Source organism: Chrysochloris asiatica, unplaced genomic scaffold (assembly GCF_000296735.1).
Source record: "Chrysochloris asiatica unplaced genomic scaffold, ChrAsi1.0 scaffold00009, whole genome shotgun sequence".
Lineage (NCBI taxonomy): Eukaryota > Metazoa > Chordata > Mammalia > Afrosoricida > Chrysochloridae > Chrysochloris > Chrysochloris asiatica.
The window spans coordinates 14,301,737-14,315,154 of NW_006408527.1; the positions used below are offsets into that span (position 1 = coordinate 14,301,737).

General features: G+C 36.0%; 1 protein-coding gene across 1 annotated transcript in view; it reads right to left on the reverse strand.

Annotated features, from left to right (window-relative positions):
* Window positions 1-452: 452 nt before the first annotated feature.
* CD55 (CD55 molecule, decay accelerating factor for complement (Cromer blood group)) overlaps window positions 453-13,418 on the reverse strand; it is a 44,129-nt gene continuing 31,163 nt past the window's right edge. The window contains exons 9-11 of the mRNA XM_006834202.1: window positions 10,555-10,575; window positions 9,465-9,528; window positions 453-648 (exon numbers count right to left, since the gene is read on the reverse strand). Coding sequence (XP_006834265.1) covers window positions 453-648; window positions 9,465-9,528; window positions 10,555-10,575 — 281 coding nt within the window. The remainder of the gene's footprint in view (window positions 649-9,464; window positions 9,529-10,554; window positions 10,576-13,418) is intronic.

Sequence of the window (13,418 nt, forward strand, 5' to 3'; positions counted from 1 at the left end):
ATAAAATATTTCACTAACCTATTTAGATTTGTTTTCATAGGATAAGGAAAGATGAAAATGTCTGATAAGTCAAGGGTTATTTTATAATGTGATTCAACACTCTTTGGCCAATTTGTTTATGAGAGATTGTTTTCAGTTTTTCATTTGTTTGCTTTCAGTAACCAATTTAATGATTTGTTTTTTTCTTATCTTCAATATTCAATTGATGTTCTTTTTATTTTTTATTTCCCTTTTAAGTAAAAATTACTTTACCCATCTAGTGAAAAAACAAACTCATTTTCTTTTTTTCCTTGCTCACATTCTAACCATAAAACAAGCTCTACACTTCCCTCCACATTTAGGAGCGTAATCATGCTGAATCCTGCCAGCTCTGTTTTCAAGAGGTTTAGGAATGTTCAGAATGTGATGTCAGGATGAACTTTTCCCTCCTTGCTTCGTTGACATCCGTGTGTCTAAAAGACAATGATGTCATGCACAACAAAGAACACAATCTCAAAAGCGGTGCCCACTGCTCCAGAAAGTTCTAATTCAACTAGAAATGTTCCGTGCACTTGTGTGCACTTTCTTCTTAGCTCTTCTTTGGTTAAACTAGCTAGCCAATGGCTACTAGCATCATAAGTAAAACTGTCAGTATCATGCATGTGTGGCCTGAAAATTAAAAAAAAAAAAAGTTAAAATTGAAATGATTTTATTTACTGGAGATAAACTTAATTGTTCTGCTACTATGTGATACAAGAATTTATTAAGTTAATTTTGCATGCAAAATTAGTAAATTATAGAGTAGAGACAACTCTTATATATGACATGAGAGTTTAGAAGAGCTAACAAATACCAATTAAACACCAGCTGGGTTTTTAGTTTCTTGAGATAACAGTGAAAATGTTAGAATCAGTTAAGAAACTTTTAGATTAGAATTAATGAAAATCCCCTGAAGAAAGGCATGCTATCTGTGAGTTAGAGGAAAAATGGCCAAGAGAAGACGTTTTCACAAATACATTTACATCAAATTATTTTTGTTAAGCAATTTTATAAAACAACATAAGACATATTTTTTAATAACTGTAAACATGACATAAAAATGATGCCTCAGACAAAATTTCAGATTTCCTAAACATTCAAAACTCTGAAAGCCACTAGGCAAAGGGAGAAACAAATACAGCACATATAGGCCAATCATTTCATGCTGCAAATCATCATACTGAAGGCATTCCTATTGAAATGCCCTACTGTAGTATCCTTCTCCCCACTCCCAACCCCAAGACTTGTGGCACTATTAAACATCCAATCATTACAATACTGAGTGCAAAACACAAGGTAAGGTGATGAGTATATTTCTGAAAAGTCATAAACTGGTGATATGTCAAGCTAATGAGGGATTCCATGTTAGTCAGAAAGGCAGAGAAACGAACACATCCACCAATAATAGAGGCTCTAACATCTATTATCCATTGTCAGAGATAAACCCTCAGCCAAATGTACTGACAGATGCAAACTTCAGAGAGGTGACTATTTGAAACCATATACCTTTTATAATTTACCACAAGTTCTTACTTCGGAGGCACCACCAGTCAAAGTAAACTTGTGGTAGACAACATTGAGGGCTTTGTTGTTCTCATGTGTATTATAAGAGCTGAATAGTAGAGAAGGGGAAACATTAACGGAAGTATACAATTTGAATTTCAATCAAAATGTGAAGTCACACATTAGTTTACAATGCCCATCCCTTTCATCAAGTAAAATGTCCCATATAAACCCAGTACTTCAAAGAGAATAATTCCTTCCATAGGTAAACACAAGGGTCACCAGATGAAACTACAATGTCAACATCACACTCAAGAACTATTTTCCCTGCCCTGATAAAGATCAGATCCATATGAAATCACAACCATCACCAAATTACATAAAGTTTTCTCTCACCATAGAGAGCTTATACTTCAAAGATAAGTTAAGTGGACTGTTTTTGTGTGCACGTACAAAAGGAAAATTCCTTTTATGGGTTTGTAAGCTTTTCCCTCTGATTCACAGATCGAGGAAATAGGTTTACTGCAAAATCCCAACACAATTTAAAAAAATATTCCCTCCTTCTACTTTTTAGCAATTTTTATTCTGTTAAAAATATCATGACCAATTTTTTTTTTTAATGAAAATATTCAAAGAAACTGATCAATTCATTCTGCCCCCTCCTCCCTAACCAAGCTCCAAAATACAGGTTTTGGAACCATTCTATTAAAATTAGTGTAAGAAAGTATAAACGATGTGTAGTTTGATTAATTTCCAGAGTAATTTTGCTAAGGCATCAGAATCAACTTGACTCTTTTATATTACTAGAACTCTTAGGTTTTTGCTGGGCTCTAACAATGTTCTTTAAAAGTTTCAGAAAATATCTCTTTACTGATTTCCATTTTATAGCACCTAACATGCACCTATAAAGCTCTGGTAGTGTAGTGGTTACAAATCAGGCTGCTAACCTCAAGGTTGGCAGTTTCAAACTACCAGCTGTTCCATGGGAGAAAGACAAGGCTTTCTACTCCCATAAAGATTTACAGCCTTGGAAACTGTGCAGGGTCAATATGAGTTGAAATCGACTCCAAGGTACTTAACAACAACAACAACATACATCTATGGAGTCCTGGTGTGGCACTGTGGGCTAAAGCATCAGACTGCAAAGTCATTTGAACTGCAAGATCGGAGGTTCAAGCTCCCCAGTGGCTCCTTGGAAACCCTATACAGGGTCGCTATGGGTCGGAATCGACTCGACGGCACTTAACAACAACAACAACATGCACTTATAAAAACTATTTGAAAAACACAAAAACAAAACAGAATCTAATGGTTAAACATTTTTACTAAAAGATTGAACTGTTTACTGATTTAAAGAATATTACATATATCAGCTGTAATAGGCTTGAGTTACATCATTAATTTAAAGAGAAAGAAGAGTTACAGAGGATGAAAAGTACATAACTCATATCATCCAAATTATTAAAATAGGCAATTTATTAACAGCATAAAAATATAGTTGTTCTTAATTAATTAATGAGAAAAATAGGTGTTAGGGCAGTTTAGAAAAAAATCTAAATGGACTCCACAATTAGATTTCCTAACCAAAGAAAGCTACAAAATAGAAGAGGTTTCAATTTAAATAATCCTCTTTATACATTAGGGCCAAGTGTGACATTTGTACTTAACATGTGAAATCAATGTAGATTAGGTATCACATATATTTTTGTGTGTTGTTTTCTTAACATCTAAGTGTTTACAAGGTGCCAGCCAATGTTCTAATCTCTTTATTTGTTGTTTGGCAGTTAATTGAGTCTCACTACAATCTTATGAAAGGAGCTCTGGTAGTGTAGTGGTTAAGAATCGGGCTGCTAACCTCAGGGTCAGCAGTTCAAAACTACCAGCTGTTGCGCAGGAGAAAGATGAGGCTTTCTGCTTCCGTAAAGATTTACAGCCTTGGAAACCCTGTGCAAGATTGCTATGAGTCAGAACTGACTCCACAGTACATAACAACAACAACAACAACAACCCTATGAGTTGGGGACTATATTTGTCCAATCTCAAATGAGGAAACTGAAGCACAGACAGTAAGTAAAGCTGGTCTGTCACATAGACTCAAGTGGCCAGCTGAGCAGATCAGCTCCAGAACTCACCTGATTAAATACTGGGATCTTTTTGAGTAGTCTTGGAATCTAGTAATGAACAGGATTCAGCAAAAGATCTAACCACATGCAATGTTAACATTTCAACTTTAAATTACTTTCCTTTGATATGTGCTTAGTGTCTGACTTCACTGAGAAATTTAAATAAAAAAATCACATACATACATACATGGGCATGCAAAGAGTTTGTTTATCCTGGGTATCAATTACAAATGAAAAGAATGACAAGATTGCATGTTTAGAATACAAAAATGCTAAGACAGTATATTAAGGTTTTACTGGAAAAAAGCTAAGATTACATTTTTAGGAAACCATCAGAACTTCAGCTCACCCTGATTTTCCATAGTCCCAGATAAATTTGACTAGAATTAGGGTACCAATTATAGTACCAGCAACCAATCCTTGAGAGGGGAAAAAATGTAGAAACACAGTTAATAGACACACAAGCAAAGACACAATAGAGCAGCAAAAGTTCCCAGTGGTAAACATACTGCATAGAAAGCAACTTAAAAGAAAAACGAGGCATCACAGAATTACTTTTTGCATATGACTTCCTTACATCACAAGTTTGACAATAAACTCTGGCTGTCACCAGCTCTCTTTGTCTTTGAAATAAAATGGAAATAAAGTATTTTTAAAGTATCACAATGCTCCAATAAACTAGGCTGGCAGGTTTGAGAGGATTCTAAAGGTGTTTCAACCTCACTACGCTCAATTTTAAATGTTTAGACCATTCAGATATGTTAACTGAACTATGTCATTTTCCAGCTAGGAAGTATCTTCCAGTTCATTTACTCCCAAAAGTCTCATTTGGGAGATGAGTGAATTGAAGATGAAGGCTACGTGAAGGTTCCTAGAGAGAACAGATACGCAGACATTTCCCTTTCAAAGGAAACTTGCTCATATCTCATCACGCCAGCAGGGAGAGTATCATATATTTACTCTGCCTTTAGAATATGCTTCTCAGTGTTCAGACTATTGTCAAGGAAATTTCAGGAAAACTAATATTTAATTGCAAAATTAAAAGCACTATTTTGATTAGAAGAAAAGTCAGTAATTGGTCAAATAAATTTGTCAACAGCAAACAACTTTTATAGTTTGCACAAACTTCCTTCTCAAAATCATCCATCTGCCCTATTCCCTCACCATCCTCAGGCTCCATTTTGCTCCCTAAACTCCCCCAACCCAATGTCCATGGACTCTTACTCCTCTAATCTGCACAATAAAATAAATTGTAGACGGAACTAGAAAAACAACTGTGGCTTATGTGACTAACAAGTCCACTGGGGTACAAAGCAACAAAAGATAGATGTCATTCAATTACAAGGCCTTATGTATTCATGTTTGTTTGTTTGTTTTAAGAAAAAAAACAACAACAACCTGTAGATCTAGTGAGGGTTCCAAAGTGAATTAATTTTTTAAGATAAAAGGGAGTTGATCTAAGGCTATCTGCAGACCCAATCCCTGCGTAAGTATTGTTTCCATTTCTTGCGCTGTCCTCTAGCACTCCAGATGTACTGATGAATTGATTGGTCCTCATTACCCAAAGTAGAATTTGGTGGTGCTGTGGGTTAAGTATTAGGCTGCTAGCTGCAAGGTCGGTGGTTCAAACCAGCTCTTCAGGAGAAAGATGAGGCTGTCTGATCCCATAAAGATTTACAGTCTCATAAACCCTGGTGTGGCACTGTGGGCTAAAGTACTGAACTACAAGGTCATTTTGAACCACAAAGTCGGTGGTTCAAACTCACCAGCCACTCCTTGGAAACCCTATCCTGGGTGGCTGAGTTGGAACGGACTTGAAGTCACCTAACAACAAAACCCTCAGGAACAGTGGTGCTCTGTGTTACAGAGCTGCATTGAATCAGAATTGATTCTATAGTCGTGGCTTTTCTTTTGTACTCTAAGAGCACCTATTTCTTTCACAGGTAAATTTTTAGCAGTATTTTACCTCAGCAATTTCTTAACTGATCCCCTACTTCTGTATCATTAGCACAGAAAAACTTTATATCCCTCAAATGAACCCTAGCTCCTCATCAATTCTGAGTTTCCCTTCCTCTCATCACTTTGCATTCATCTCATCATTTTCGAACATTTCAGAGATGTCCCCTTTACAACTGAAATGCTAAATGAAGACAGAAATGCAAAGTGATTCAGAGTATCTACATGACCCAAGTAACAAATCAGCACACCTGTACATGTTCATGAAAGTTTGTGAAGGCTGATGGCTTCACAGAAAACTGGAGAAATGCACAGAAATACACGAAACATGGTTCAACAGAGATGCTTCCTCACTGAATTAACGAGTTTATTTCTGTCCCCAAAATAGATTCCGATATAAAGGCAATTGTTTCTGATCTCAAAATCCACTTGATATCTACAGAAAACTAACCCAAAAAGTAAAATCAGGGTCAATTTAATATTTATACAAGTTGGGATAATTTAAATCATGAAATTATGAACAAAATTAGGATTATGATCCCCAGTTCCTACTCAACAATTATAGAAAATTAATTAGGTAGAAAATTTACATGATTTAACAAAAAGTCTTTTTTTTTCCTTTCTAAGAAAAGGGAGTATTTTAGTAATGTCCCATTATGTAGAACTATATATTTTAAAAACATGCAATCACCTCCAATAACTAGAATCATGCTTGGTAAATAATAGTTAGTGTTTTGTACATATTTATTAGATTGCATTGAATGCTATCCATCTGCAGGTGAAAAACTGAGACCAGAAAGGGATACATTAAGCAGTTTGTTACTACAGAAAAGCACATTTCTAACCCCAGGGTCATGCCATGATTTGAATTGTCCATTGAATTTCTAATAAAAATACTGGCGCTTCTCAAACAAAATTTATACTATATACTAATAAATATAAGGAGCTCTGGTAGCGTAGTGGTTACGAATTGGGCTGCGAACCTTAAGGTCAGCGGTTCGAAACTACCAGCTGCTCCGCGGGAGAAAGATGAGGCTTTCTACTCCCGTAAGGATTTACACCCTCGGAAACCCTGTACAGGGTCGCTATGGGTCGGAACCGACTCGACGGCACTTAACAACAACAACACTAATAAATATATATACTATCATACTATATACTATATATATAATATATACATTATATATACTATCATACTAAGATGGAGTCCTGATGTGGCGCTGTGGGCTAATGCGTCAGACTGCAAAGCCATTTGAACTGCAAGGTCGGTGGTCCAAGCTCACCAGCTGCTCCTTGGAAACCCTATATGGGGTCGCTATGGGTCAGAATCGACTTGACAGCATTTAACAACAACAATCATACTGCTATATAGAGTACCATCTGTATTTGTCAGAATTCTAACAAAAGTTGATGTTAGACGACATTTGTCTCTTTTTCTGAAGAAATATGGATTCATTCAGTTACTTCAAAATGAAAAAAATAAAATAACAGGAGTCAAACCAAGCTCTGATTGACTCCAAGGCTTTGGCTCTTTCTACTATACCAGTGCTGCTGTTGTAAGTGATGTTAAGTCGGTTCTGAATCATAGTGACCTGCTATAGGGTTTCCAAGAAGCAGCTGGTAAGTGAACTGCCGACCATTTGGTTAGCAGCCCAGTGCTGATTCTACGGTGCAACACCAGGACTCTGCTATACCATAGTACCTTTTAAAAACAGCATACAGAGCATGTATACTCAATGGGATTAGTATCGATCACTTCCCAAAGAAGTAAAAAAAAAATCGTATACTTTTTATGTATAAAGTACAGATATGCATACAGTGCATAAACAGATTTGTAATATATCTATGGAATTAAAATTTCATGGAGGAATTACTAGAGAAAAAAATATGTCTAAAATGGGAAATACTGAAAACAATTGAAAAATACTGGTACAGAGCCAACAGAAGAATACACCTTTTCCTCACTTACTGTCTTGTTAACTGACATTTCATATATGGGACAATAAAACAAAATCTATCATTGGACTATTTCATGCACTGACAACATATGTCTGGCAGTAACAAAGTCAAGGTGCAATGTGAGAGTAACACTGGCTGTGAATCTTGGTTGGGCCATGATCTTCAGGCATTTGGCAGTTATGAAAAGATGTCAGTTGGCAGTTAAGTAATGATGTAGTCATTCATTCTCCACTGGTGGTCAGATGTGATCAACCTCCATTTTTGCATAAGGCTGATTTTCATAGAGAACCTGATCTTTGAAACCTAACCATGTTGGTAAGTGAGGAATGAGTGTATCTTTAAAATGCACAATACAAGTTTCATTAGCAAGGCATTTAAGGCAATTCTGTGATAATTCATCAGTCTTTCCTGTTGTTGTTATTAGGTTCATTTAGTTGGTTCTGACTCATAGCAACCCTATGCCCAACACAACAGAACACTGCTGCTCCTGCACCATCTATGTTGTTGTTGTTGTTATGTGCCGTTGAGATGGTTCCATCTATAGTTGACCCCATTGTTGCAGCCACTGTGTCAGTCCATCCCATTAATGGGCTTCCTCTTTTTCAATTCCATGGCTTGGGTTAGGCACACCTTAGTCCCTAAAGAGACATTTTTACTTTTTAACACTATAAAGAGGTCTTTGGAAGTAGGTCTACCCAATGCAATACACTGTTTGATTTTTCAACTGCTGTCGTCACAGATGCTGATTATGAATCCAAATAAACTGAAATCCTACACAATATCAATCTTTTCTCCATTTGCCATGTTGCTTATTGGTCCAGTTGTGAGGATTTTTTTGTTCTTATTTTGAAGTATACTTCAAACTGAAGGCTATAGTCTTAGGTCATCATCAGTAAGTGCTTCAAGTCCTCTTTGTTTACTTTCAGCAAGCAAGGTTGTGCCATCTGCATACTGCAGGTTGTTAAGGAGTACTTCCAATCTGGATGCTGAATTCTTCTTCAGATAGTCCAGCTTCTTAAATTATTTCCTCAGCAAACATACTGAATACATATGGTGAAAGAATACAATGCTGACCAATAGCTTTCCTGATTTTAAGCCACATAGTACTACTTTGTTTTGTTCAAACAGCTACTTCTTGATTTATGCACAGGTTCAGCATCAGCACAATGAAATGATCTGGAATTCTCATCCTTCCCAATGTTATCCACAATTTGTTATGATTCAGACAGCAAAATCCCTGGATGACCCTACTAGTATTTGAAATATCAGTAGAATAGCTTCCGGTCTCATAGCAACATGCAAGTCACCACAGTACAGCAGAATGACAGAATGATGGGTCTCTTTTTTTTATCTTAGCAAAGTTTAAAAGGAAAACAAAATTCAAATACTTCTCAAGATCTAATATCATCTGCATCCTTCACTGACATTGCAATGTAGCAATACAGCCAATATCCCTATCTGTGATGTGAGATGTGACCTAATTCACAGAATAAAAAATAGAGAAATTTTTCAAGTTTATATTTTACAAAGATCACTCCAATATGTTGCCAGAGCTGATTTAATAAGGAAGGAGTTGCTTTCTATTTTTGAGCATAAATTAGGATTATAGTCAACCCAAAGTGAAGGTTTCTAGGAAATGACAGAATACACCCTTCAAGAATTTCAGAGGCAGACTTTCACTAAATGACACTGAACAGGTGAGTAAAAGTGTTCAACTCATCACTTCTGTGAACATGACACCATGAGATTCTCATGTAGAATATATTTATTCCTATTCAAAATACAGAAGAAACCATGAATTCCAACTGCTGGACCCTTCAATATAAAGATTTTAGTTTAGAATAGGTTCATTCAAAATATAAAACAATCAAACAACAAAATAAATAATAATTTTCAAAATACCACCTTTCAGCCTTTTTGTCCCTTAGGTAATTCATGCATGGAGGCGGTAGCTTTTTAAGTCTATAATCTAAAAATATAAATTTTTAAAATTTCAAAAATTATACTCATTTGCTGTTGGATTGTATTGGATTGTATAAGTAACTGATTTAACTGATATATGGCATTTTAGTACGTCAATTTAGCTATAGCTGCCCCTTAGCCAACAATTTTCTAACCATCTTCTTTGGCAGCATATTAACCTTATTGCTAATATGTAACAATCAAATCATATAATTCAGACAAAACTAAAAAAAAAAAAGACTACACCAAATGGCAAAAGAAATTGCAACACAGTTATTTATTTTGGGTTTCAAAAGATTGCTCAAAAGAGCAACAGATTTTTTTTTTTAAGAAAGATAACTTTGCTTCAAATCACTGAAAAAAGAAGACTAAACCTGTTGCTGTCAACTTGACTCTAACTCATGGCAATGCCATGTATGTCAAAACAGAACTGTGCTCCATAGGTTTTTCATTGGCTGATTTTTGGGAAGTAGATTTTGAGACCTTTCTTCCGATTGGCCTCTGGTGAACTTGAGTCTCCAATCTGTTGATTAGAAGCTGAGCTCATTAACAGTTTGTACCAGCTAGGGATTCTTAAACTACTGACAGGTAAGGGAAAAGAAGGAAGATGTACTAGAAACTAGTATTCTTTATCTTATCTGAGATTGGACAGAAATCCAAACATGACCACAGAATACCTGAGGATAGAAGATGAAATAATAACTTTTCCCTTTGTTTAGTTTTTCAGTACCGAATCATGCATTGAGACAATGGGCACGTAATGACACTTTAGTGACTGGCCAAATGATTTGAAGCTGTCCAAACACTGCCTTGGAACAAGAACATGGGTGAGAATACTTAGGAACATACCGGATTCCTATTGGTTTCCATAAAATATGTTGAAATGCATTTACCCATTTCCTCTTTGGTAACCATAAACATTGCATTTTAATAGTACTCCTAAGACAGTTAAAAGACTGTATTTTCTTCCAGGTATATGGATTGTACATCCCACAGTGACATTTTCTTTTAACTGCCAAAGAGCCAGACTTACCAGATGCAAGGATCAGAGCACCTGAAGGAGAAGAAAAAAAATTTATAAACACAACAAGCTTAAGAAGTCTCTGATTTGTAAGCGAGTCATTACAAATATCAGTAAACAACACTTGAATGTTCAAAAGTAACTCAAAATTTCATATTTAAAAAAAAGTACTTTTAAATTTTGGCAAACAATGCTATATTAATTAAACCAAGTACTCTACACATCAGTGCCTATATATGTTCAGAAGAATCAACACTAAACATAAAAAAACATGATAAAGAATTACTATCAAAACAAACACCATTCTTAATTTGGTCATATGACTTGATGGCAAGAAAACAAGTTGGAAAAATTTAAATCATAAGTAACTACTTATCCAAGCCTCCTAGCAAGAAGATACTAGAAGCCTAAATCCCTTTCAGCAGACTACCAAAATTAAATGATCCTATTACCTTATTACTTATACCTTTTAATGACTATAAATGAGACATTATAAAAATAACTTCACTTTAAAATAAATGTATTTATAATAATGAACAAGCTGTTCACTTAAGCGAGGCAAACAAATTTACTCAAAATACCATTTACAACAGGCAATATTATACAGAAGAAAAGGCACAGACTTTGGAGCCAATTTTAAGTTGACTCCTGGTGTACTGCTGTAGGGTCAGCACTGGACTTTGAAGCTAAAGGTCGGCGGTTCAAACACACCAGCTGCTCTTCAGAAACCCTACACAGGGTTGCTATGAGTTGGAACCGACTCAACAGCACTTAACAACAACAATATACTGTATAAGGAGTCCTAGCAGCGTAGTGGGTTAAGTGCTGGCTGCTAAGCATACGGTGAGCAGTTTAAACCCATCAGCTGCTCCTCAAGAGAACACTGAGGTTATCTGCTCTTGTAAAGCTCACAGCCTCAGAAACCCAAAGAAGCATTCTATTCTTTCCTACAGGGTTGCTATGAGTCGGAACAGACTCGCTGGCAGTGGGTTAGACTTAGTTGGACATACTACCGAGTTGTATAAATCAATCTCTAATTCCTCATCTATGTGTATAGCGTGAAGTTAAAAATACTACCTTGCAAGGTTGTAAGGACTAGAGTTGACAAGAGCAAGATGTATGGTTGTTGTTGTTGTTAAGTGCCATCTTCTCTATTCTGACTCATAGCAACCCTGGATAGAGTTTCTGAGGAGCAGCTCGTGGGTTTGAACTGCCAACCCTGTGGTTTACAGTCCAGTGCTGATCCTACAGTGCTGCACTAAGAGTCCAAATATGTGGTATACACTACTATATTACATATTCAATTAGTGGTAGTTATCACTGTTTCATTAATGCTAAAACTGGTATATTATGCCAGAAAGAATAAATTAATTGCCCTTAAAACAAAACTAGTCCCATATATTGGTGGTATTTTTATAATAACTGCCCCTTAGATTAGGTTAAGTTTAAATTTGCTACATTATCTTCTATCTATTAGAGAGAGAACTATTTCCACAAAGTTAGCACTATACAAATTTACATAAATTGAAACTTATTTCTCTTAGAAGAAATGAATAATTGGATGTATTTGATCTAAAAATTTTGGACTGCAGAGTGGTAATAAAAATTTTAAAGGTCAATATGGAAATGGATATATAACCACACAATAATTAAATGCTAAATCTTAATGTATCAACACAAATAAAGCATAAAACCAATGCTGAGTGAAAAAAGTAAAATGAAATAATAAACTACATAACATTTATGCAAATGACTGAAAAAAACATACAAGATCCTATTATCTACTATGTATGGATACACATATGTTGTACAAGAATAACAAATATAGGAAGAAAATATACTGACTTCCAGAAAGTAACTGCCTTAGAGAAATAGGAGTTGGAAAATGTACAAAGGGGAATTGAACAATAATATCCATAGTGTTTAAGTTCTTAAAAATACATTGGTAGGAGGAACAAACAAGATGGCAGATTGGGTGGAAGTGCAGCAAAGAGCTCCAACAACAACACAGAATACCGACAAAGCAGGCTCTGGGGATGGTCCCAGAACTCTGAACCACATATAAAGGAATATTTAGAAGGTTGGAAGGCTTACAACTGGGGGAATTTGTGGCAGAAACAAGAAATCCATTGCTTTCTAGTCCGGGACACTCAGCTGCTCAAGAAGCCGCCATCTTGGGTGAGACCAAGAGAGGGAAGGATTAGAGTGGCCACAGACACCTGACAGAACTGCAGAGATAAAGATGTGCACATTCTTTTCTTTTGGTAGCTGTTCATTGGTCCCTTGCTGTCTGCGTACCTCCATTCTGATAACTATAGGGGAGCCTGAGCTAGTGGGCACCCCAGCCCCACCCTCAGAGGGTTCTACTATGCATGCTCACAGATCTCATTGAAATTTAAAGAGACACTTTCCAATTAAAACCAAATGTTCACAGCTGGCCCTGAACTGTTTACAACTAGAAACAAGGCCTGAACGGGGATTGTGGAGCGGGACAAGCAGACAAAAAAGGCAATAAGCCAAAAATTAAATCCTAAGTTATATCAAAATGACCAACAGTGGCATCTTGAAATTTCTCAAGAAGAAGAGTGAAAAGGGAAGCCCATTTCCTGATCAAATCTACCTGGAGGCAATCAGAAAGCATAAAAAAAAAAATCAAAATACATACCCATCTAAGTATTAAGGCCACAGATAATACCTAAATACGCCTAAAAAACAGAAGCAGATGACCATATAAGCTCATGTCCAGAAGCGAGATAAAGTGACTAAGGCAAATGAGCTGGAAATAGACCTACACTCCATACTGGAAGATGGGCAGGCTTTGGAAATGCCTGAGAAGGAATTCAGAAAAATGATTATAAAATGTATCAAAACACTAT